The sequence below is a fragment of the Pseudorasbora parva genome, chromosome 16 (genome assembly GCF_024679245.1).
Source record: "Pseudorasbora parva isolate DD20220531a chromosome 16, ASM2467924v1, whole genome shotgun sequence".
Lineage (NCBI taxonomy): Eukaryota > Metazoa > Chordata > Actinopteri > Cypriniformes > Gobionidae > Pseudorasbora > Pseudorasbora parva.
Genome location: NC_090187.1, coordinates 35,413,544 through 35,440,709, shown reverse-complemented (window position 1 = coordinate 35,440,709; position 27,166 = coordinate 35,413,544). Strand labels below are relative to the sequence as shown.

The 27,166-nt window shown below is 36.4% G+C and overlaps 1 protein-coding gene across 1 annotated transcript; it reads right to left on the bottom strand.

Annotated features, from left to right (window-relative positions):
- Window positions 1-932: 932 nt before the first annotated feature.
- Window positions 933-26,426, bottom strand: uacaa (uveal autoantigen with coiled-coil domains and ankyrin repeats a). Its single transcript, XM_067420517.1, has 16 exons — window positions 26,074-26,426; window positions 24,558-24,685; window positions 15,567-15,655; window positions 14,242-14,306; window positions 13,509-13,566; window positions 11,768-11,838; window positions 11,529-11,635; window positions 10,763-10,944; window positions 10,358-10,395; window positions 9,744-9,806; window positions 9,572-9,599; window positions 9,404-9,444; window positions 6,287-7,480; window positions 5,600-5,728; window positions 2,514-2,579; window positions 933-2,401 (listed from the first exon to the last, which is right to left on the bottom strand). The coding sequence occupies exons 1-16, from the start codon at window positions 26,107-26,109 to the stop codon at window positions 2,339-2,341; spliced, it is 2,358 nt and encodes a 785-aa protein (XP_067276618.1). The 5' UTR covers window positions 26,110-26,426; the 3' UTR covers window positions 933-2,338.
- Window positions 26,427-27,166: the final 740 nt, after the last annotated feature.

Below are 27,166 nucleotides of genomic sequence, written 5' to 3'. Positions count from 1 at the left end.
TTCAAACGGTTATGAATCAGCAGATTGATTCATGATTCGGATCGCCAATGTCACGTGATTTCAGCAGTTTGACACACGATCCGAATCACGAATCAATATGGTGATTCATAACCATGAATCTTTATTTGAGGATTGAACACAAACAGGGAAGAGAAGACTAGAGAAGACTTTGCCAAATAAAGTTGTAGTTTTTGGACCAAAATGTATTTTCAATGCTTCAAAAGATTCTAATTAACCCACTGATGTCACATATGGACTACTTTGAGGTTTTTTATTTCCTTTCTGGACATGGACAGTATAGTGTGCATACACTTGTATACGCTCTCAGACTAAATATAAAATATCTTAAACTGTGTTCTGAAGATGAACGGAGGTCTTACGGGTGTGGAACGGCATTAGGGTGAGTCATTAATGACATCAATTTCATTTTTGGGTGAACTAACCCTTTAATAAATAACTACACAAGAGCGCAAGTAATATAAGTAAGCTATACGCAACAATTTAATAACTACTATTAACTAAGAAACTCTAATTAACAAATTAGGAATAATAGCAGCACTCAGCTGAATGCAGCAGTTCACTGTTAGTTAATCAATAGCCTATTATTTTTTCACACATCCCAGATGACTTAAGATCTACTATACAGGTTCATAATTCATTTGAATAAGGCATAATGTATAATTAATTCTAAGGTAAATGTCATGGTAATGGCTTGTGGTAATGAGGCAAGTATTAATCAAACCTTTCAGAATGAATTCCAAATTATTTGGAAAAGCACGATAACACCCTAAAAATTGTCTTTAAAGGAAAAGTAAATTTTTATAATTGTGTAAAATGTGTTTGAAAGACATAATAAAAGTATTTAAAAAAGCTATTTTACCAAAAACAAATACACATAAATGTACACAGGTAAAACTTAAAAAGACCCAGTGTAGATATATTTAAACATGTTTAATAGTTTTAGTTTAAATTACAGTGTAAATTTGTTACAAAGAGCCACACAGTTAATATGTACGAGACATTAATTAATGAAAGGGTGACATAAAAAAAACCTACATTACACCAAATTTGATTGTTTTCTGTTAAATAATTAGTGATGAACAACTGTGTCTTTACCGGACGCAGTCGATTTAGGGATGCTAGGTATAAGGTGAGGTTGGACCTTCTAGCTCCACCGATTAGGTCCAGGAAGCTGGATATCAATGGATTTGCAATGGTCCCTTTGTTGTGTCCAGCGCAGACACCATGTCATGTATACGTTTACTCTACATTTCATACGTTTAGGTCCGAAATGTATTTTTGACAAAGAAATTAATACTTTTATCCAGAAACAATGTATTAAAGGTAGGGTAGGCAATTTTTCAGAGAGCTTACCAATAGTGAGCTAACTTTGAAAGCATAAGTTCCCACCCTCCCTTCAGAGCGACTCCAATTATAATGTCTGAATATAATGTCACAGGCTTCCATTTCTTCCAAATTACAGTAGTTATGGCGTGAACGCAGCATAAGCTCGTTGTTTTGGTTCAAAAGAAACTGTAAAAGGTGGCTGGTGTTTCGGTTGTGGTGCTCAGTGACTGATATCTCTCTAACTCTGCATAGCATTAAACGCTTTGATGCCGTGTGAGGTCTGCCCCAGCATGTGCACAGAGGTATAAAAATACATATGTTTGGACAGAATGCAATTAGACAAACATTATGGTCCTACACCTTCCACAGACTCTATATTATATATATATATATATATATATATATATATATATATATATATACACATACATACATACATACACACACACACACACACACACACACAAACATTTAGACCACATAACTTAATAATCGCTATCAGGATGTGAAGAGACTTTCAACCAGCATAACATAGAAAATGTTTCTGAAACAAATCACCTATCCTGCCTTTAAATTGGTTAAAAGTGACAGTAAAGACATTTAGAATGTTATTTCTATTAATCAAAGAATCATTAAAAGCATATCATGGTTTCCACAAAATCATTAAGCAGGTCAACTTTTTTCAACATTGATAATAATAAGAAATATTTCTTGAGCACCAAATCAGCATATTTGATTTGAAGATCATGTGACACTGAAGACTGGAGGAATGATGCTAAAAAAATCAGCTTAGCATTACAGAAACAATATTAAAAATGATGACATATTTAAATACAAAGCAGTTATTTAAAATTGTTATAACAATTCACAATTGATGACAGCCTTGGTTAACATATAAGACTGCTTTTAAAAACAATACAAAAATCTTACCAACCCCAAACTTTTGAACATTAGTGTCTGTACATATGCACAATAAATGCTCAGCACACACTCAGCACTCTCTCATCTTGGCAATCTGAAGCAGAGCCACTCTGGCCTCTTCATCCATGAAACCCTGCAAAAGAAGACCACAGTTTTTAGAACATAAACAGTGCTATTTAAAAAATAAATAAAAAATTACTTCTGTTAGATAAGAAAATATCAATCATAAAAGAATAAAACGTTACCTGTGCTGCACTGAGCAACCGTGTCCGGTATATTGAAAGCACATGTCTGTAATGCTTTTCTGAGTTCTGCAATGAAAGAAGCGAAGTACATAATGCATTGCTTTCCAAAAGTAAAATGAATAATGCTTAAACTTGCATTTAGAAATGTAAAATGCATGTCATAAAGCAAATATGATGGATTACAGTAAAAGCATGGGGGGGGGGGGGGGCAAGTACTTTGATGAAAGTTAAGATGTCTCTTGAGAGTGATTCATAAGCATGCGGTTTTTGATTACAGTCACAGCAGATTTTTGTTTAATGTCACAGGACAATCTCACGTTACTCTGTGGGATCGCAAAAACTGCTTCTGTGAAGTACCAGCCCGGTGTGCCCTGTATTGGCTGTTCAGTTCAGTGTACCAGTTTTATCTTTCCTTACTATTCCCAGCTCCAGCAGCAACGGGTTTGACTCAAGATCCAGTCTCCTCTGGGGCCCATGGCATGGTCTGCTTTGATTTCTAAACCATGTATGTATGCATGTATGTTTATGTATATGTGTGTGTGTGTGTGTGTGTGTGTGTGTGTGTGTGTGTGTGTGTGTGTGTGTGTGTGTGTGTGTGTGTACTCAAAATCACCTACATGCATAATAGCTGCATATTTATACGCAAAAACGCTTTTACACACGATCATGGCGCTTGATGCCTAAGGGAACGTCTGCCAATTCCACCATACAGTTAAAACATATAATGTGTATGAATTAAAATTACGTTTAACATTTAAAAATAGACATATTAAAATTCCACAGCTTTGTTGTATTCTAAAAACCGACTCAATGCATAACATGGAATTTGAACATTTAAACAAAAAAAAGTAATTTTAATTTATAAAATTATACGCTTCAATCACTTGGTGGAATTGGCAGACGTTCCCTTGGGCATCAAGCGCCGTGATCGCGAGTAAAAACTTTCACGAGTATACATATGCAGCTATAATGCCTGTAGGTGATTTTAAATTGATATTTCATGTCGATATATAATGCTTACACGCCTAAAACTGGTACTGTTTATATCTTTGTAAGACTGGAAAATCTATAGACCAATGGGAAGGGAAACTAACTTTATTGCACTCCAAGAGCCCCTCGTGGTCGGGAGCATTTCCGTTGTGTTGTGGCGATTTCGTTGTGTTTGTGGATTTTCGAACCGTGTTGTGGTTTAATTTAGTATGGCTGCACTACTGGGCCAACTTACTAATATGCCAGGAGTTCAGAAACAGTGTTTGCAAATATGGATGTCTTTCATTTAATAAAATTATATTTTATATTTCCTTTTACTGAAACACTAAAATGTCAAGATGCATATTGCCTGTATTACTGTGTGTACTTCTCACTGAGAGAAAGCACATGTTATCAGTATGTTTTGGGTTAGAACTGGAGCTCAATCAGTTCCAACCTTGGAGAGACTGTGTATCTGTGTATGTGCGCAATATTCTGTGTTACAGATCAGTGTTGAGGTGGTGTACTATGGGCATCCTGAGAGATGGGTGGACTTGTTGTTCTGGGCAAGCTGGCACCTGCTCCAGACCTGGAAGGTCACGATGTGCCTAATCCTGGGGTGAAAGCGTCAACAAGTGATTTATGGACACGAGAACCTGATTAACTGACAATGTGTGGAAATTTTCCATGACTGTTCATTTTCTCCAATTTGCAGTAATGACGTGGATACACCTTGAAAACAGTACTGTTGGGACATGTATGTACAATAGACGGGGTGACGAGATGGGGAGAGAGAAAGCGCGGCTTACAAACTCCTTGTAAGATTTAAGCTGGCTTCTGCTGATGAAACTGTAGACTGTTCTTAAGTAAATATTTATTTTAATTAATTGCACTCCTGACTCTTGGTCTTCATTTTTCACTACTGGTTTTGGTTCATAAACTTAGGGCTGCACAATTAATCAAATTTCTAATCGCGATTACGATTATGAATGCTACAATTATGTAATCCTTCAAAGCCGCGATTAAAAAAAAATAAAAATTATTCTGCGTGCTTAGAATAGCATGTTACATTGTGACAGCAGTACGCTGACCGGTCGAATGCACACATCCTATATGTTTCGTTTAGCTTCTAAACACAAATGAAGATTTCTGTCCCTCCATTTAAGTCCTTTCCGAGTGCCGCGGGCATCATAAAGTATTGCTGCTCTTAGGGCATCAAGACGGCCAGCGACGGGACTGCCCATTCCTCTCAAACTTTGGATCAAAAATATCCAATAAATGTCATAAAAGCAATGCATTGTAAAAAAAACGAAAAAAAAAAAACGAATTGAGTGTTAAATCCAAATCCAAGTCTTCTGAAGAGACACAATGGCTTTTTATGATGAATATATCTAACACAACGCACATTCTGTAGTAAACACGGACGTTCAAATGATCGCCAGACACGTGAAAACAACATGAGAGTGAGTAAATGCAGAATTAAATTTTTTAAACGAGCTAAACATTTACACTTTAGGAATAGTCATTTTGAAACTTCAAACTTCTTTCTTGGGTTATATTGAGTAGTTGTTGGTATTTATTGATATTTATTTGCTGTGCAAACTTACATAAAAATATTTTTATTACTTACATATTTTTATGTGTCTTCACATAAAAAATATCAATATGAGACATGAAAAAAATATTAAAGCATACATACTGTAAATGTATTCTATATTATGGGAGTTATGGGAGCAATCCACCTTCCCTCAAAAGTTACTTTATATCACCAACTGATGATGCTAGCTCTCCATTAACTCTCCATTACAGAAAATATGCTAACATAAATGCAGTCAACATTGTAATCCCTGAATATTAAGCGTTAATATTTACATAAATCACTGTGAATAAACAAGCTACTTTTCAGTGCTGCTTAACCCCATTCAAACAGATTGACAGCGTGGGTTTGTAGCAGCGAGATCACAACTCTGTTTTCAACAGATCTGCCTATACTAAAGAATACTATCACAATCCAATCTGCACTAAAAGCACAGGCCTCTCTAGTCTAACAAAGCTTAAACAAAACAGGGTCTCAAAAAAACAGCCCTAAACAATAGAGCAATCCGTGAGTAACTAACCTCTAGCTGCTGTTGTAGGCTGTAGACCTGAGCCTGGAGGGAGCTGTCTGACTGTGATGGTTGACAGGAGCTGATGGGTTCTGATATGTTGACCTGAGCCAGACTCTGTCCCTCATTCTTCACTGATGACTGAGATAGAGAACACGTGTAATTAGATTTATACGTTTTCTCCGGGGGCATCAGGATTTTGAAGTTGGTTGCTGGGTGGTTAACTCAACCACCCTGGTTGTATGTTTAATTTAAAGATACATTGGTACACAACGTATTGGTACCGTAAAAATTAGGCTATTTGCTGATATTAGAGATATTTAATTATCCATACTTTCCCATATTTTTATAACCCATATTTTTATATTCTAATGCTCACTTAAAGCTGATTTTTAAAAACATTAACAATTTAATAACACTTAAATATAATGTTATCTATAGCAAATTTCACTTATAGCATTTAAAATGACTGATTTTAGTTTTCAGTTTCTTTATCAATCTTTTTTTTAGAATTGTAGCTTTGGTGCATTCTAAAACACTTAAATACTATGCTTGTAAAAGACAAGATTATACATTAAACATTTTTAAAAAAAAAATCAGCACTGATAATTATATTTGGGGACAGTCTCAATGCAGGCTGCAGGCAATGATCTGTGAGAAAAAAATCATGATTATAATTATACAAGAAATAATATTAACCTTGACAACTTGATCTGGTGATGTGCTCCTCTGGTCTTCAGTTGTGCTACTTTTGCTTTCTATTTTAGTTGTCTGCACAATTTCCACTGCAATTCTAGAGATTTCACATTCTGCTCTGTCACTCCCTGTAGAAGAAGATACTTTGTTATGCTGTACTTCACTTGGGTATGGCTGCTTGTGTTCTTCTTCCTGAACACCATCCTTTTTTGAGTTTGAGATGCTCACACTGGCCTGGTTTTGTCTCTTTTCCATCTCTTCAAGGGCTAGTTTGAGTCGTTCCACCTCTTTTTCCTTTTCCTCCACTAAGACAACAGAAGCAAACCTGGACTGCAGAGCCTCCTGGATTGTGTCCAGCTCTGTCTTTTGTTCTTGAAGTTCTTTAAGCAGGCTCTGGTTCTCCTCCTGGGTGCACTGGTACTTCTGTAGAGCCTCTTTAGCTTTGTTTTCCGCTTGTTGCAGTGCATTGTTAAGTGAGCTAGTGATGACTGTGTGCTCACCCTTGCTGATGTAGTTCTCCAGATCTACGGTTGGTTCACGGATCTCTGTGAGGAGGTCAGTCATGGTGCTCTTCGCATGTGTGGGGCACCATTCTGATGGGGTCTGAGCTTCTTTACACAACATCTCAGCCTGCTGAGTCTCCATTCCCACTAACCTGGTCTTCAGTGTGTTTATTTGCACTTCTCTGCTGAGTAGCTCCTGGGAAAGCCGGCTAAGTTCCTGCATCAAGGAGCTCTGGTTGTCCTTCTGTTGCTCTACCTCCCTCCTGCTCTGGCTGAGCTCCTTCTGCATTCTTCCCAGTTCGGCTACGGCTGCCTCCCGCTGGCCTTTGACTTCTTGAAGCTGGACTCTCAGCTCTTCCACCAAGTGCTCCCTGACAGCCACTAGATGAGCTTGCATCTGTCTCACTCGGGATTCTGAGCCGGCCATCCTCCTTTGCACCTCGCCCAAGGCCTCCTCCAGCTCCCATGCCCTGTTATGAGCCGCATGCAGAGCTTGTTCGCTGTTCCTCCTCAGTCCTTCGTATTCCTGACAACGCAGAGTAAGAGCCGTGTCCAGCCTGTGCACCTCCGCCTCTGCTGCTTCCTGCCTCCTTCGAGCATCTCGTAGTTCTCTTCTAAGGGCCTCCACCTCACCGGGCAATAACTCCATCGGAGTAGATCTCACTGGCACAGGAGCTGACTGTGGAGGCCTGACCTGAGTAATCGACAAGGGTTATGTTGATGTAAAAAAGCCCTGTTTACACCTGGTATTAAGATGTGTTTTGGTAGATTGGAACACAATTGGACAATGCTAAATACAGGGGTACACAGGGTCTGACCCTTCACTTTCGACCACTTCCAGAAGTAGAAAAAAATGGATTCAACGGATTGCTTTCGTGGAGACGCTCATGTAGTCAAATGCGTTCAAACAGCCACAAAAGACTACTCTCCACCTACTGACCTAATGCGTACACATTATGGGAAGCGTGCTAGCCAGGCAGGATTTGGTTGAAGATGAAAAAAAATACCAAGCGCAATGTTTTCTAACCATTCCTGATTTCTAAAGCCGCCTTTCCACTGCACACGACATTCAGACACGACTGTCGGAGTTGCCCCCTAGTGGCAGTCTCACGGAAATGTTATTATGATCGTACACGGCAACATGGGAGAGATCTTGCGGTCTCAGATACCATTCTGTATGATACTTCTCTAGAATCATATCGCAACCTTCTCATATATACGGTAGACAAAAACATGACAACACACTGCGTCTTTTAAGTGTTTTTTTTTTTTAATTCTCTGATCTGTTCATTCTTTCAACAGCCATAGGACCGGACCAGCCGCCTCAAACTAGTAAACTAGATCACATAAGTTAAACTACTAAGGTGAACTGTGATTCACTCTCACAGACACACACACACGAGCGCCGCAGCGATCGTTACACAAGAGCCAGACAGCACCCGCTGACCTATCTAATATCAGCACTAAATAACACCGTTTACTCTTATTCACACATTGAATATAATGATGGTGTGTGTGTGTGTGTGTTTTAATTACCGGCTGCTCCCGACCCATTCGGCAGATTTATTTAGAAAAATATATAATTTAATATTCATCTATTATGCATTTTTAAAAAGGTTGTAAAACAAAATAAAACCTGATAAACAAAAAGAATAATAATTCTCAACTTGCGCGCACACGGATTTGATTGGACAACTTTGGAATACATCACATCCGGTCGGCGCATACGGTGTAGTCGCTCAAGTTCAAATATTTGAACGCATCCGAAGCTCAAATCGGATCCGTAAATTCCGCATTCGCATATGGTCGGCAACCCACGCAATCCCTGTACGACTCTCCATTGGAAATTAATGACTTCCGGTCCTACGGCGGTCGTTTGTCGTGTGCAGTGGAAAGGCGGCTTAACACACTCACAGCGTCCGGCATGGTCCTACGGCTTCTAAAGCAGAAGCGAAAGCATATTTTCTGTTGTCTCCTGGCGCATACATATAAAAACTGCTTGAGCTTATTTTGTCCACTCGAATGAAAGATCTGAAAAAGCTCATACATTTACCCACCCATAGACCCTCTTTGAAGAAATCAGGACAAAGTGGTTGAAAGTGTACAAAAGAGATGGATCAAAACACCAGGTGTAAATGGGAATGTGTCTCCATCGTCTATTTGTAATCTGATCGACGAAAACACGTCTTAATTCCAGGTGTAAACAGGGACAAATACTCTTTTGTTTGTCTATTATTTCTCAATATACTGTCAGAAAAAAAGTGTTCAGTTCACATGATAAAAATGGGATTACTTGGTGCACTATATTTAAGGAAAGTTTAATTTAACTGCCTGATAAAAAGCACCATGAACAAGATATCACAGTCACATATATTTAAAAATAATAATTTACCTAAGAATAAAAATATCTTGTTCGACTGATTGGTTGATTGATTAATTAGTTGATTGTTTTTGTGGTGAAGATCTTAAATGTAAAATGTAATTTAATTGAATGATTAAAGGACAAACTGCGAGCAAAATATCAACTTCGTTAACTAAACCAAAAAATACATAATGCCACTGTCATGAAGCAAACTCTTCAGACATAGGTCAAGTTAGTCAGGTAAAGGCAGGGTACCTGTGTAGAATCCAGATTATGACCTTGTTTGGCACCTTTTCCTTCGGGAGCAGAAAATATGTTTAAAACATTAGAGCCCATACCTGGAAATCTTTTGTGATATGACTGATTGCAATCCTGATGTTCTGCCATTATATATATATATATATAAATCATGTTCCAAGTTACCTTCAGTGGAGTGATTGCCATGTTCCCTCTGTAATTCAGACATAACCCTTTAATGATGACATTAACAACTCACAGGACCACAATCAGCTACATGAGAGGAAATGACTGCCTGATAGCACAGACTTCAAATGTCAATCAAAAAAATCAAACGTCTCCCTCTAAAGAAACTCACTGTTAGGGGTTCTGACAAAGCTTTCTCCATCTTTACTGATCCTGTTTTGGTCCAGGATTTACCCTGTGGATTCAGAAAGAACAATGTATACTGATAGTATGACCTTCAGATAGAAAGAAATCTATATTTCCATAATATTTCTAACAATTATTTAATAATAAATGCATCTACCTACAGTAAATTAGTGAAACATATCGTAAAGCTATAATATATGTTTTAGGAGTATTCATCCATCCATCCATCCAGAAACTATAAATGTACAAATGTATGGCTAACTTCTTAACATGAGCATCAGTATTCCTCTCCACTGACAGCTGCAGAAGAACTGAAAATATCATCCAATTGATAACCATCATTGTAGAGATGGAGATAGCACACCATCATCATTCTAAAGAGATGTATTAGGATGGCTCTAAATAAATTGGACTGTGATTAGCATTTAAGACTCAAGATGGCAGTAAAATCAATAAAAAGATAGAGTTAATTTAAGTGCAACTTTATTGTCTGCTGTAACTGCCTTTCCTTTCTTGGATTACAAATACTCGAACTTGAACTCATGAATATGCATGTAAATGCATCAAAGAGTTTAATTGTCAGCAAAATGTCAATGTTACCTGTTGAATCTTCTGTGAAACACTGGAATTCTCTTTCCCTGAAAACAAATGGAGGAGGGGGAGAGGAGGAATCTATGTGAGCACAGCTGGATCTGAATCTATCAGACACTTCTCTTAAATGGCATGACATTACCCAGAAATGACAGTGTGGTGGTTCATACGGGGTTTTAAATTTAAAACTCGACTGGCCTGCTGCCTGCATGAAAGGGTTCAGTAATTGCTACATGTAATAATAACAAGACTGTCACTTTGCACTACCCTACTGAGAAAAAACAGCATTGCTGGTCACAAGATTATATGGTGTCTTGACACAATGAAACAACAATTTAATTCCACTGTATACACATATATTGCAAGCAAACATGATAAACATGCTCAATATCATTCAACAAGTACATTTGTTACCTTTAGTGTTTTTTTCCAAGGCATGTTGTACAAGTGAGATCAAGTCTTGATTCTGACTTAGTCTGGCATAGTGGTAAGCATCGTGGCCATAAATGTCCACTACAGAAACATCTGCCTTAGTCTTTAGGAGAACCTCCACCACTTCTTTACAGGAGTTCTCACAAGCTAATATTAGCGCAGTCCTAGACAGAACACACACATAGAGAACATAAAATATAACAAGTCAGACAAACAGAACACAGAACAAATGAAATATTGAACAGGTGTTCCTAATAATCCTTTAGGTGAATGTATATCATGGTATTATTTATTAAATACATTAAATGTTGTTCAACATTTCATTTAATTAACTTTGGCAGCCCTAAAATTATTAAAAACATTGATAAAAAATGAAAACCTACTGGTATACTTTCTATATCACTGAATGCTGATAAATAACCAATGAAGTTTCACTAGTTCTGAGAATGGATGCAATATAAGTGTGCTTTGCACTTCAGCTTTCTGCAGGGTACACATGCAAATGTGTGTCACTTCAAAGGAAAGAAAACTTCCTTGTTGTAGAAGATGGATTTCTTAAGAACACTAGCACAATGCAAGCTGGTTCACATTTGTATACAAACTGGAACAGAATATAAATATGTGAATTTAAAATGTGATCTTCCTCTTCTGGCTAATACTTTATTTATACAGACTTGTTTTTTGCAAACTCTTTGTGGATCATTATTAATGCACAACAGAAAATATGATCATTTTGAAATTCCCTTACTTGTTTTGCTTGTCTCGAAAAACAGTGCGTGCTCCACATTGCACAAGCAACTGGCATGCTCCTGGTTGGCTCATCTTAGCAGCAAGCAACAAAGGTGATCTACCATCCTGAAAAAGGTACATATATTGCAAGATATAGTAAGAAAACTAAGAATACTCCCTTTCTCACATGGCTTCTTATATATACACACTGTGTCACAGTGTGAAAAATAAATAGTTGTCAAAATCTATTTTACTTACTGCATCAGCAACATCAACAGATGCACCGCTGTCACAGAGCATTTTGATGGCGGCTTTACAGCCTACATATGCTGAAAAACAATAACAAGACGTTATAATTTTCCTATCAACTCTGACAGCTAGACATTACATCGGTCCTTGATGCATCCTCATGCAGCATTTGAAGAATTTATAATGAAAGATCTGCTCGAAAAGAATGACAATAACAAATCTGACCCAAAACCCAAAATGCAAAGAAGGAAACTATTCATTATCACTCAAAACGCTCTAAGCATACTGGTGTACATAAAACATTTTAACATTGTGGTATGTCCTGTAGGCTTGTCGGTTAAACTATTTGCATGTCATTAAATACAAATATTATATATATGCTCAAAAAATGTTTCTTGTCTTAGAATCCTAAAAGATGTAGATACTTTTTGTATAGAATTTCACCGCTGTGAAATTAAACCAGGCAATAGCCCTCCATTAAGATTAACAACAAGCAAGCTAGTCTGGCATTGATGTAATATAGTGTTGTGCAAGGTCGGAAATGCCACTGAAAAAAAATAATAAATTCCCCCAAAATTCACAGTAGGAAAAACAAATACGGAAGTTAATGGCTATCATCAACTGTCTGGTTACCAGCATTCTTCAAAATATCTTCTTTTGCATTCAGCAGAAGAAAGAAACTCATACAGGTTTGGAACTACATGAACATGAGTAAATCAAAATCAAATCAAATCACCTTTATTTATATAATGCTTTTAAGTCCAGTTTTTTTCAAAGCACCTTCACAGTGTTAACAGGAAGATAATGTAATAGAATTTGATTCGGCTGTAAAGCCGCTGTGGCGAAAACAGTGATGTTATCCGGATAATTTCAATTATCATATATTGACAATGTGGGTAGATCGGTAGTATAGTTTTAAAATAATAAATTTAGGTGTCCCTAACTGAGCAAGCCAAAAGCAAAATAAAGACAATATTTTTGAGTGAACTTTCTTTTTAAAAGATTAAAAGTTTTTGAACAAATCGAGTAAGTAAATTATTCAATGACCCATTTATAAAGTCAGTGGACACGTGCTTCTTTCATGAATGAATTAACCAACCAACCAAGTTGAATGATTGATTGTATGATTCATTTATTACAACTTACTGTCACCTACTGGCGGTTTTAATTTTATACTGTATAATAGCTTAATTCAATTTTTCCATTTCAATATTCAAAATGTTATAATTAGATAAATGAATCTCACATTATTTAAGCAATTGTATTTGCAGTGTAAATGGGTTTTGATAAATGGCAAGATGGATTTTGTTGATACTGATTTCATTTCATTGGTATAACAGCCCGATAGTGTATAGTGTTAAATAGTTTAATTAATTAAAAGATTATCAGCAATATGTAACTTGACTTTTTATAAATAATTATATGAGGGGTCCCCCTTTATTTTTTTACTTGAGCACCTCACCTGCCCTCCAAAAAATGTCTGTGCACACCTGCACGGCCTTGGTAGGAGGACAGTTCAAGAGCAGAGTTTGTTATTATTTCATACTTTCAGAAATGTTCATTTTGAGGAAGTTATTTGGAGAGGTCACGGGATTGACCAGAATAAAAAAACAATGTGAAAGCTTTAAATGATGCACTTAGTCAGCGAAATAAAAGAAAATGTAGAACTATAAGATATGAAAAGAAATACTAACATTTTAAATTGAATATTAATAAAATAAATAAATAATACAAATTAAAATTCACACACCTGCATCATGCAAAGCTGTACGGCCCTGCAGGTCTGTGCTGTCCACAGGACATTTACACTGTTGCAAAAGAAAATATTGAAACACATGCATAAGCAATACCATATTTTTGGAGAAATAAAATGAAATGTTTTCAAATCACATAAAAAAGGTAAAAACGTTGAAAAGAACGTAAATTGCACAAATGCCTCTCAGCACATGCTCGTCATAAATGCAAATGTATATTTGGAATGTGTCTCCATCACAAGTTTCTTCATTTAATGCGTTCAATTGTTCATTCTTTTAATTAATTTGCTTTTCAACTACTTAATGCAATTGACTGCCAATTGAAACTCATTTGCATTCATTTCAATTGCATTCACATCAAAGCTTTACGAAAGAAAATTCACATTTCCACACAAGATAACACGCCTCACATTCTTGGCTCTGCATTTGTGAGCAAAATAATTGTTGCTATGATACAAATAAAATGGATTAAATTGCTGCAGCCCTGCCTTAAGCGCACAGTTTCATGTGAAGATCAAAAGCAAAGGAAAGTCCAGAGAAAGAAAAAACAAATAAACAAGGGCTTTAAACAAAATAGGGTAGGGAAAGAAAAGAAAAGAAAGCATTGAGCTCTTTGGCAGGGCAATCGCTAAAGGGGTTGGTTACATGTCAACACTGTGACATTCCAATGCAGTTTCTCATGAGTCTTTCTTCCTGTGATTGTTAGTGGAGGAACACAGTGGACGGTACCTGCAGCAGCCTCTGCACACACATGGAATGACCGCCAGCTGCAGACAGATGCAAAGCTGTTTTACCTGCACAAACGAACACGAAACACATACAGTGAGGTTTAATGGCAGCAGCTCTTGAGCTGCAAACAAACTGATCATGTTCTCCATGATTTGAGAACGATCCAAAGATCTTTTCTGGTTGTAATGGAAACAAGAACATCTGACCATCTACAAGAAGGAGTCCCATGATCAATATAACACGTTTTCTTATTTGATTCTTTGTTTAGTGACAAATTAGTGCAAAATACTATTACTTTTATGCCATAACGATTCTTTGCTTTACATTTTACAAAATCTAATCCACTGTTTATTTCCAGGTTTAAGTAGCCAAGATTTTGAATCCCAGTTTTTCAGTGTGGTCTCAGAAGACTTGGGCTGCTCGATTATGGCAAAAATCATAATTGTGATTATTTTCATCAATATTTTAATCATGATTATGAGTGGGCCGCATGACCAAAACCTTATGAGTAATTTATTTAACGTTAGTGATATAGTGAAATTTCACAATTCTCAATATCTATTTCGATACCACAGCAGCGTTTTAGGCTAACTAGTATTAGCAGAAGTTCACTTATAGTATTATAAGTTATAAGCAAATCCTCAGAAAAGCTAGTTACAAGCACAAAGGAAAAAGATAAAGTAAACATGTAAAATGTAAAATAAAATACAGCATAGTCTTCACTTTAAGAATTAAACTTGCTTTGATTCTTATTAAAGCTAGAAATGTATATTTGGCTCTTTTAATAATAATTTCAAGCACATCCAATTTTTCTCTTATTTTACTGATTTGCATGTTAAGTTTGGGCTTTTAAAGGGATAGTTTACCCAAAACTGAAAATGCTGTCATTTACTCACCCTAAAGTTGTTCCAAACTGTATACTTTTATTTGTTCTGCTGTACACAAAGGAAGATATTTGGAAGAATGTTTGTACCTAAGCTGATCTCGCCACCAAATGACTACCATAGTATTTTTTTTCCTACTTTGGTAGTCAATAAGGGGCGAGATCGGCTTAGGTACAAACATTCTTCCAAACATCTTTCTTTTGTTTGGAACAACTTGAGGGTGAGTAAATGATGACAGCATTTTAATTTTTGGATGAACTATCCCTTTAATCCCTTTTTAAGCTTTTTTTTTTTTTACTTTAAAAAAATTAGCTTTTTTCAAGCTTTTTTAAATTGTTGAAAGCTGAAATCGACACAACCCTATCTCAGACATTTTACCTACTTTAAATTGAGTGTATGAGTGTATAACCATAAAAGGTGTACAGAGACAGAAAGTCTTACCAGCAGCATCAACAGCCTTCACATTGACACCGTTCTCCAGGAACACAGTTAGACTATTTATGAGGCCTTTGCTAGCAGCAACATGAAACCTAAAAAAAAAAAAAGATAATAAATAAGTACATTTATAAAATTGAAGCATGATTATCATCAAATATTGTTAATTAATGTAAATGTAAATTTATTTTACAACAAAATTGTTGGTGCCCCTGGTAAATATGATCAAATATGGCTGTAAATAAATAAATCTGCATTGTTTACTCTTTTGATCTTTTATTTAAAAAAAATAATAAAAAAAATTAAAAAAAATCAAACCTTTCATTGAAGTAAAAGAATTGAACGTGGGGGGTAAATCACATTATGAAATAAATATTTTTCTTCAAAACAGGTTAGCCACAATTGTTGGTACCCTTTTATTAAATACTTTTTGCAACCTCCTTTTCCCAACATAACAGCTCTGAGTCTTCTCCTATAATGCCTGATTAGTTTGGAGAAACCCTGAATAGAGATCAGAGACCATTCCTCCATACAGAACCTCTCCAGATCCTTCAGATTCACAGATCCATGCTGGTGCTTCTTCTCTTCAGTACAGCCACACATCTTCTATAGGGTTCATGTCAGGAAACTGGGATGGTCATGGCAGAAACTTCATTTTGCGCTCAGTGACACATTTGTGTGTTGATTTTGATAGTGTTTTTTTTTTTTTTTGGATTGTTGTCCTGATGGAAGATCCAACCATGGCCTATTATAAGATTTCTAGCAGAATCTATCAGGTTTTGATTTTTTATCTTTTGGTATTTGCTCAAATCCATGATACAATGTATCTGAACAAGATGTCCAGGATCTCCGGCAAAAAAATAGGCCCACAACATTAAAGATCCAGAAGTATTTTTAGCCGTGGGCATGGGGTACATTTTATCCCTGTTTGCACCAAACACATCTGATAGATTTGCTGCCAAAAAGCTATTTTATAGTTTCATCCGACCACAGAACCAGTCGTGTCTGACAACTGAATGTGCTGGAGTTAGTTTCTGGATGTGTGAGGAGGATTTTTCTTGAATCCCTCCCAAACAACATGTGGTGATGTAGGGGTTGTTTGATTTTTGTTAAGGGTTTCTGGCCCCAAGACTCAACTAATCTCTGCGATTCTCCATCTGTGATCCTTGGAGAGTCTTTGTGCACTCAAACGTTCCTCCTCGCCGTGCATTAGGACAATATACACACACATCCTCTTCCAGGCAGATTCCTAACATCTTTAGTTAATAGAGCTTCTTTAATCAATAGAACCACCGATTGTTTCTTGTTTTCTAAAGTGTGTATTTGGTCTCTGAGGAGTGACTGAGGGTCTGGCCAAGGGATGCGTGATAAAACGTGTCGTTAAACGCTTGATCGAACTTGTTGTTATGTGTTTGGATTTGTGGAGGTATCACACACCCCTAAACTGTCCGGAGTGCAGGAATTGTGTTTGCTAACTTAGCCCGGCTTTCAGAGATTAAATATGGATTTGCCTTTCATTTTTATTGTCTTTTCCTTTTACTGAAACACTAAAGAGTCAAGATGCATATTGCCTGTATTACTGTGTGTACTTCTCACTGAGAGAAAGCACATGTTATCAGTATGTTTTGGGTTAGAACTGGAGCTCAATCAGTTCCAACCTTGGAGAGACTGTATATCTGTGTATGTGCACAATATTCTGTGTTACAGATCAGTGTTGAGGTGGTGTACTATGGGCATCCTGAGAGATGGGTGGACTTGTTGTTCTGGGCAAGCTGGCGCCTGCTCCAGACCTGGAAGGTCACAACGTGCCTAATTCTGGGGTGAAAGCGTCAACAAGTGATTTATGGACACGAGAACCTGATTAACTGACAATGTGTGGAAATTTACCATGACTGTTCATTTTCTCTGAGCCAATCAGAATTATCCACCTTGCTGTAATGATGTGGGTAGACCTTGAAAACAGTATAACTGTTGGGGAAATTATATGTATGGTACCACGAGATGGGGAGAGAGGGAGCGTGGCCTACGAACTCCTTGTTAGACTTGAAGCTGGCTTCTGCTGATGAAACTGTTCTTAAGTAAATTTTTATTTTAATTAATTACACTCCTCACTCTTGGTCTTCATTTTTCACTACCAGTCGGGGGTCATAAACTGTTAACCCCTAACAATGTGTGTGTGTGTGTGTGTGTGTGTGTCATTTCTTTATTCAATTATGTTTACTGGCAAGGTTGAGGCAAGGAAATACATTATTTGACAGAAAAATATTGGAAGGTAGGAAATATTTAACAAGAACAGAAAATGACTAAAATCCTGTCATGAGGCCTGACACACCTAATACACAACGCCCTTTAAAAACAGCTGACCGGAAGAGATAAAAGAAGAAAAATAGGAAAATTATAGGCTGCATATAACACCACACACCATATTTAATACTGTCCTGTAAACATATCACATTTATGATTTAGGTAAATGTCTACTCTCTTTTTTTATGCTTCTCGTGTTCCTGTTTCACTACTTAGGAACTTATATGGCTTTAATGTATGATATATCATGTTGTGATGTGATGGACAACTGACGAAAAAGTCAGGTATGAGAAATTTATTTGTTTTAAACAACATGCAACATCTTTTTTGAAGGTCAAAGCATATCTCTACAAATCTTCACAAGCATCTACTTGCCATTATAAATCTTTCAAATGTTTTAGATTAGACAATAAAACCATAGGTCATATAATAAAAAAGTGGACATAAATGTTAACACACTGCTTGTGTCTGAAAGCGCAGTTTTGGTTTCAGATTTTTTTTTTTAAGTGTGCATTAGTCATAACCAAGCAAATATTTAATCAGTAGTTTATTGATTAACATTACTCATTACTACATTACTTATTATTCATTAAATTATATCGGTTTTGCGGTATATGACTATTTTTTTCCCTATGCATGAACAGGTGTTAATCACATTTTCAACTGATTGAGAGAGGAAATACAGCAGTAGATTGACTAGAATTACCTATTTTTCTGACATGAGTGAATATTGTAGAAAAAGTTAATACAGGTTTGAAAAACCCCACAAAATTATGCTGTGGGGAGACAACCAACAAAACCTGCAACAAACTCATTACAGACGCATAAATTACAATATGACCACGGAGAGGAAAAAAAACAGTGTTGAGGGGACCTTAAAGGGGTGATCAATTGAGTATAAAAGGTCATGGTAATATAAGAATATCCTCTAAGTTTCAGAGCTGAAAACTTCCTTGTTAGTCAAAGAAAAGCTTTTATAGGCACCAGGCCCAGCAAACGGTCCTGTGCTTCATACTTACATCACTGCGCGACAAAACACTGCCTCTACAGCGTGTCTAATCCAGTAGCCTTGCCCACCGACTCATTGAGCTGTTTGGCTCGATGAGCTAGCTGGTCAACAACAATAAACATGCCGAGGAAGATAGCAAGATATTGCGCTATTCCTGGTTGTGGAAGAACAAAGTCGCTTCATAAGCTTCCTTCGGATCCTAATATTAGGAATGTGCGGTTGAACTTTATTTTTAAAGGTGCCCTAGAATGAAAAAATGAATTAACCTTGCCATAGTGAAATAATAAGAGTTCAGTACATGGACATCACATACTGTGAGTCTCAAACACCATTGCCTCCTACTTCTTATGTACACTGAAAAAAATGACTTTGTGGTATTGTAAAATCTATTACATTAATTCATGTAATTTATACATTGTAAAATCAAGATTAAGTTGGAACTATATATCTTATGTAAAATTTACACAATTTATTAATGTAATAAATTAACTGAGAAGAAAGAGTACATTTTACCATATATTTACAAATAGTATTTAATGTTTTATAGTCACAGCACGTTCACCTAAAAATACTAAGTAAATTTTAATCTGAAAAGCAAAGTGTGTTTGAATCTGCCCGGCCATTTTTGTTGTTGCTCAAAAAGATCCCGGTTCAGTGGCAGAGACGGTCGGTTTGGGATGTCGCTTTTATATGGCTGACTTATTCTCGGTAAGTTCTGACTTTTCTATTTTAGATTTGTGATAACGATGTACTTCGTTTTGATGGTTTGATTATTGCATAGACGTTACGGTTTAAAATTGACTAAAAGTGAGTTTTAATCACAATAACGGTAGCTAAAGCTAAAGCATTATCCACTTCTATAAAGTTGAGACCGGTGTTTAGTCAAAGATAGAGGGGATTAAATGTAGTTAGCCACGTTCTTGTAGAAAAAGTCACCCTGTCTTGTTAACTTCAAAATAATTTAATGTTAGCTGGCCGTGATTAAGTGCTGGCTGCCTTTGTGTGTGTCTTCTAGCTAATGTTAGCATTTTTAGCAAGTGTCTAAGTTGTTTTTATATCCAATGAAAATTTCACAGCAATTATTTTATCAAAGCATAAGTTAGTCTGCACTCTGCACTAAAGAAGGAAAGTTTGGATGGCAGGTGAACTCTGATACCAAATAAGCATTGATGTATAACGTTAGCAACAAGTGCATGAATGTCAGCAATTCTATTTTAGTGAGCTAACGACATGAAGGTCCGGTCACCTTTTTAATGAAAATAAAATGTAATGTTATAAATGTAATTCTATTTCTTAAATGGAATTGTGTTCTTTCTTTCTTACAAACTGTATGCAGGAGGACAGTCGCAGTGTTGCCGCTGAACATATCCTTAAGATGGGCGTCCATGGAGCTGATCGAGAGGATCCAGTCGATGAATGAGCATTAAGGAAAAGTGACCATTCTGTTTCAGCTGGACTATGCATGTGCTCGTCATTAAAGGGTTAAGTTAGTTCAGTTCAGTCTAAAATGAAATGTCTGTCATTAACTCCTCTCCCTAATGTCGCTCCACACCCGTAAGACCTCCGTTCATCTTAACACACAGTTTAAGATATTTTATATTTAGTCCGAGAGCGTATGCAAGTGTATGCACACTATACTGTCCATGTACAGAAAGGGAATAAAAACATCATCAAAGTAGTCCATATGAGACATCAGTGGGTTAATTAGAATCTCTTGAAGCATCCAAAATACATTTGGGTCCAAAAATAACAAAAACTACGACTTTATTCAGCATTGGCTTCTCTTCACCGTTTGAATCTTTATTTGAGGATTGAACACAAACACGGAAGAGAAGACAATGCTGAATAAAGTCGTAGTTTTTGTTATTTTTGGACTCAAATGTGATACATTTCATATTTGGCTGAACTAACCCTTTAATGTTAGTTATGCCACAGTTGGCTGCTGATGTTTAGTTGAACCATACATGGTTAATTCTACAGTTATTGTAAATTATAATGAATGTACCTTAACTACTTAATCAGTTGATGTGAACATTACTGATTTAATGGTTAATTGTAAATTTTGACATAATAAACTGTTCAACTTTATTGTATTTATGTGTGATTTGTGATAAATGTATTTGATGCAGAGAAAATTATTACATTTATTTGGTTTAAAATAGCAACATTTACATAATAATAGTGAGTAATATAAATTAATTCAACTAAGTAATTCAAAATGTCAAATGGACAAACATTATAAAATCTACTTAATTACTTCATAAGAGTAAATAATACAGATTTATAAAATTTACTTGATTACCTTTAATAAATACAACATGCTAAGTTAAATATAATTAAGTAACATTTACTTAATGTCTTTGCAAATGTTACATTTATAGTTAAGTACATTTTACTTGATATTGGCAAGTAAGTTGTACTTGATATCGCAGCAGTAAATTTTACTGAGAAAAACTGAGTGCAAATTGTTACAAAGATTTTATCAAGTAAATCTTACAAGTTGTTTTTATCAGTGTAAATCTCGTAAATCAAAAACACAACGGGAAAAAAAGTGCTACTCAATATAAAACCAACCGTGACGCAAAGGTTGGGGATCATTTATATGCACGCCCCCAACATTTGCATCTGTCCAAACATGTGCATTGTTAGGCGGAACTGACGAAGCCGAATCATCAAACAACACTTGAGGATAGCAAAAACGGCAGCTCGGACACACATTATGATCCAGGCTGTGCAGAAGAGGACTTTTCATATGTCAACAGTCATGGTTGAGGTTTATTATAATCAAATACCACAACTAATCGTTTGTTTGTTCGGCCCATTTCAAGCAAACTTCGCTCAGCGTCTTAAACTGAAGAAAGGGGCAACTGTATTCCTGCAAGCAGTAAGTCATTTATCCACTTATTGACTAGCATTGTCTAGATCAGTTTACATGGAGCACTGTAATCGGTTTAAAAGTCCAACCCGAATGAAAATGCTCCATATAAACACCTCAATCGGAATAAAAATGTCTAAACCGAATGAAATTGTGATCGGTGTGAGAGGGGTGGGATAAACCTTTTCAAATCAAATGAAAAATGTAACCAGAACCGATCAAATGAAAAATGTAACCATGTAAACGACCTGACTCTGATTACTTTTCAGTCTGCGTCGTTGACACGATACACAGCGCACCTTCACCACTGACCGCGCGCCGCGCTCACACGCAGGCTGTTGAGAGGAAAGTTAATTTTTCTGAGGGGTAAACTTTTTATTTCGTTAGAAGTTATGAAGATAATGTTGGCATAATGACATAGACAAAGCCCGGCTACATCCTCTCGTCTTGACAGCGTTTGTCCCAGACTCCCAGGCACTTTTAACTTCAACTGCACCTGACAGAATAATTTATTTTATTCTGAGATGATTACACTTTACAACAAATAAATTGCTTGTCCTGGTGGCTGTTGAGAGTTTGCACAAAGCAGAGTTTGAGAGTCGACATTTCTGATGCGGCAGACAAACTGCTCTGTGATGATTGCGATTGAAAGTCAGCACATGTAAACCCCAGATCGGTTTAGATAACGGCTCATGTAAACAGTCCACTAAATCTTTCAATCGGAATTATTTTAATCGGAATGACAAAAAAGTGTGCATGTAAACGTGGCTACCTCTCCTGGGGACCCCCCACCAGTGCACATTTTGCATGTCTCCCTCATCTAACACACCTGATTCATCTTATTAACTCATTAGTAGAGACTGCAAGACTTGAATTAGGTGTCTATTGAGGGAGACTTACAAAATGTGCAGTGGTGAGAGGTCCCCAGGACAGGTTTGGGAACCACTGATGCGACAAGATGCTAGTACAGCAACAGTAGGAAACACCTAGTACCATACAAAACTAAATAGTGTGTCTAATGACAAAGGTTAATATTATTTTGTATTACAAAATACGACCATAGATACGTTGCTTACAGATCGTTCACTCGATACTTCTAGCAAACGTCCCCTTTTCCACCATAAAAGTTAAAACGACGCGGATGATCTGAAAACACCAAATAAACAAGTAAGCTGCATTTTATCAATCTTCATTTGAGGGTTTCTGCTTAAAGAGTCATTCAGTTTCAACTCATTCTAGGGCACCTTTAATGAAGTTCCAGCTCACTTGGGGAAGACATGTTCACTTCATTTCACTGCGGAATCGTTTGTAAAAAAAAATGTCCAGGCAATGCTGGATTTGGATCCGACAGGAATGGTGCAACACCCTTATATGAGTAAAATGTGTTTTTATATGTAATAGTATTGCATCGTTATAGATCATTTTGCTTATGTGCACGTGACTAACAGAAACATAACTTTAGCACGCTGGACTCAGACACATATGGGCCAGGGCTCGCAAAGCCCGGCAGGCCGATCAATCTCATTATATTCCGTTCTTGTTCTGCTATTCTCCTTCTATCTCTCTCTCTCTCTCTCTCTCTCTCTCTGAAGGGTGGCGCCCTATATATTATTTATATACATACATACATGCCTCCATACATATACAATATTATTTTTAAAATATACTTTATTATTTACATATATATTATATAATTATTATTACAAATTATAGACTGTAGAAAACAGAAAACTTTGTTTCTGTTAAAATACTAATATTCTGGTCCATTCACACTGTGTAATTGTCACTCCCCTGAACAAGCACCGATTAGCCTATGATTTTATTTGTCGCCAATTTTGCAAAACCTGTCATCGAGGCAAAAATCGGGCAGTAAATTCGGAATAAGTGGACAACCTGTCCCATGCGAGTACTATGCACTCAGATTGCTAAAATAGTGCCCAAAGTGTTACTTTAATCTGCATAATCATAATCTAATATTCTTTCGGCAAATGGCACACACAATATTGTGGAATATTATAGGTTATTCTAGGACTAAGTACCAGTTTTAGATAATAGTTTTAAAAAAAAGAATATCAACTATTTTGAAGAAAGTATACTAATCACCTTGTGGTTGATGTTTCTCCTTCTCCTTCTTTATTTATCCTTCTTTACTTATACCAGTATTATCATGAGAAGTGTGCAGCAGGTCAATGGAGGAAAGATCTCATAACAGATTCTGGAACTCTCTTAGACTCTGTCAATTATACAATAAAAGGACTACAAAATCCTCCACAAAGTAAACAGGGGTTTCTAGGTAGTTTATCCTTGAGGGTAAAATATAAGAGTAAACCAATGCAGAATGATTAAATAGCATTTAGGGGGAAATTGCCTCATAATTTGTTTAACCTAATAAAAACTTAGGTTAGTGTGTATGTGCCAGCCATCAATGCAGAAGAAGAAAAACATAACTTAAAGTGCTACAGACTGCCTACTTTCCCTTCAGAAGCTGCTACTGGAAATAAATTCAACAGTAATCTAGGCATTGTGCATTGCAGAGGAGGATGAGGGCACAAAAAATAGCTTCATAGAAAGGGTTCGTTCGCCTTCCACTTTAAAACAGTGCCGGTATGAGCTCAATAGTACACAAAACCATACAAGACAACAACTGACTGTAAAAATGTTATGTCAGTCAGTTGGTTTGGTTGCATAAGTATATTTTATTCTACATTCTGTTTATGTGGAGAATTATTCTCAGTAAAGTACAAACTGCAATTTGTACATTGGTATTTGTTTAACCTCACAGAAGCATCATGTTGAAAGTGGTACTTACGCAGAATGGCCCTCTGGGTCTAGTTTGGTGGGGTTGGCTCCTTTCTTGAGTGTGGCTGTGAGTTTCTCTATATCTCCATTCTCCGCTGCCTTCAAGAGACGCTCATCATACTTTCCCCATTCTGTACTCTGAGACACAGGCAAATATAAGATATAAGAAAATGCAATATTCATGCAATTTCACAATCTATTTTCTTACAACTCTACAGAGCCATCACTGAAAGTGTAATCACTTTTATCATTGTACTTTTAATGTGAAACCTTCACTATAGTTCAGAATAGCACTAGCAAATGCCAATAAAACCTTATATTATTTAACAAATTCATTAAATTGCTATATTATATATTTCCTCCTGAAATAGGAGTTATATGCAATAAAAGAAAATAGCAATTCTGCTATTGGTGCTGTACATGGATATGGTGAACATGTTCACTATATTGTGAAATATAACAAGCTAATAAGTATATTAACCAATCAGCATCCAGGACTAGAATCATCCTTTTTATATGTAATTTAAGAACTATGGATTATTTGTTCAATAAGTAGTTCCAGGTCTGTTCTGAAGCTATCAATTATTTTTCAATAACCGTACTATGAAGTAGTTCCAGGTCTATTGTAAACTATTGATTATTTTTTAATAACTGCACTATGAAGTAGCTCCAGGGGTGTTCTAAACTATTGGCTATTTTTCAATAGCCACCCTATGAAGTAGTTCCAGGTCTATTTTAAACAATCAATTATTGTCCAATAACTGCACTGAAGTGCAGCAGGTGTGTTTAAACCATTGATTATTTTAATTTTATATTGAGGTCAATATAAATTGTAATATTATATAAGGTCATAACCTCAATATAAAGTAGTTCCTTGTCAGTTTTAAACTGTCAATTCTTTTACAATAACCGCACTATGAAGTAGTTCCAGGTGTGCACTAAACTATCAATTATTTTTCAATAACCCCACTTTGAAGTAGTTCCAGGTGTGTTCTAAACTATAGATTTTTTAATAACCGCACTTTGAGGTCTGTACTAAACTATCGATCATTTTTAACAGCACTATGAAGTAGCCTAGTTCCAGCTTACAATTGGATATCCCCAAATTATTTAAGTTGTTTCAAACAGCCTTACAGTATATCACAGCAGCAACTACGATGACATAAATATTTTTTTATTTTGGTGAAATGTTTCTACAGTTATTTACATTGGCAAAAACACAGTAAGCAATCTTTGCTCGTCTCACTCACTCAAGCGCAAGTAGGCTAGTGTCAAATAGCGATACTATCATCTATTGAGCTGTAGGCTATATGATACAATCACGAGTCAGACGCACCGTCCTTACCACTTTAGCCATAAACATAAATATTCCTGGAGTTCAGCTAAACTTGCAACTTACAACCACGCGGACCACCCACAGCCCCATTCTATTACACACATTCAGCTTTAGGACATGTTATGGGCTTGGTCCAAAGTCTTGACAAGCTATTCGAAAGAGTAAAATTTGTATAGTCACTCATGTTTACCTCGTTTTTCTTAAGTCGCTGTTTAAAACTTTTCATAGTTCCAGTATAACAGTAACTAAGACCAGTGCACTTGTCCAGATGTCCAAATTTGCGTCTCTTGTCAAAGTTTGCCTAAACTTTATTCCACCCCTCGGTACAAGCAAGGTTTCAGGCTCTATTGAGACCTGACGCACTCCCATGAACCAATCGTCAGGAAAACTGTGTAACAATGAGCCAATCGGCGTGGAAAGGGAGTCTCCGTATGAAGGTCATCCGTGGAAAAGCTGATTCACATGATTTGTGGGCTGCAGATTCCACAGACTGGGTATGCCTCCAAAAGCAGCTCGACAATGAGTGTTTGTTTTGGATACAGCTTCGAGTAATACTGTCAGCAGGCTTGTCCTGTTTGCAAACTTGTAAACACAGTTTCGTCATCAGTGGTTGGTTAGAAATATGCATATTTTATTTAATCATGATGTGATTTAAAGGAACAACTTATTTTAACTGATATATCGCACTTTTTGTAGAAACTTGTTCATTTAGCCTATAGCTGGCACATTATGTAAAGTGTTTAAGAGATTCTATATATTATCTTGTCATATAATGTGCAGTGTTCTATTATCAGAGTTGTAAAAAAGAAAATTAAAATAAAAAAGCAAACAAATGCAAAATTGTATTGGAAACAGCTCAAATGGCCTAAGTTGATACTTTCTATATTTTTCTAAAATACAGTTGTCCGTGTGTGCCATGTTGTGAAGTTTAGACATTGCGCTCACAAAAGGACAATCATTTTCCAGTTCGAGTTATTAATAAAAATGTAAAGGATATTTTTATAGCGCCGCCTATACCTGATAAAGTGTATTTTTTTATTAGTAGTTGGTCTTGATTTACGGCCTCTGAAGCCAACATAGTTTTAGAGTAGATAAACAATGAATAAATAAAATAAATAAAAAATAACTCAATGTTTGGACCCTATTATGATCGACCGAGGCGTTTTGCAAGCTTCTCCACTAAAAAGATAATCGACCGTGTTATGAATTACGTCATCACATCCTCTCTGTGGGGTCTTGTAACAACCCTCTAAAAACAAAAGGAGACTGACTGTTAGAGTAAA

What these genes read in the sequence shown, in the direction of transcription:
- uacaa (XM_067420517.1), bottom strand. Translation starts at nt 26,109, where the DNA reads ATGAAAAGTTTTAAACAGCGACTTAAGAAAAACGAG. An exon ending in CTGTTGATGTTGCTGATGCA is followed by an intron (nt 11,636 to 11,767) that starts GTAAGTAAAATA and finishes TACCTTTTTCAG; the next exon opens with GATGGTAGATCACCTTTGTT. An exon ending in CTTGGAAAAAAACACTAAAG is followed by an intron (nt 10,396 to 10,762) that starts GTAACAAATGTA and finishes ATTTGTTTTCAG; the next exon opens with GGAAAGAGAATTCCAGTGTT.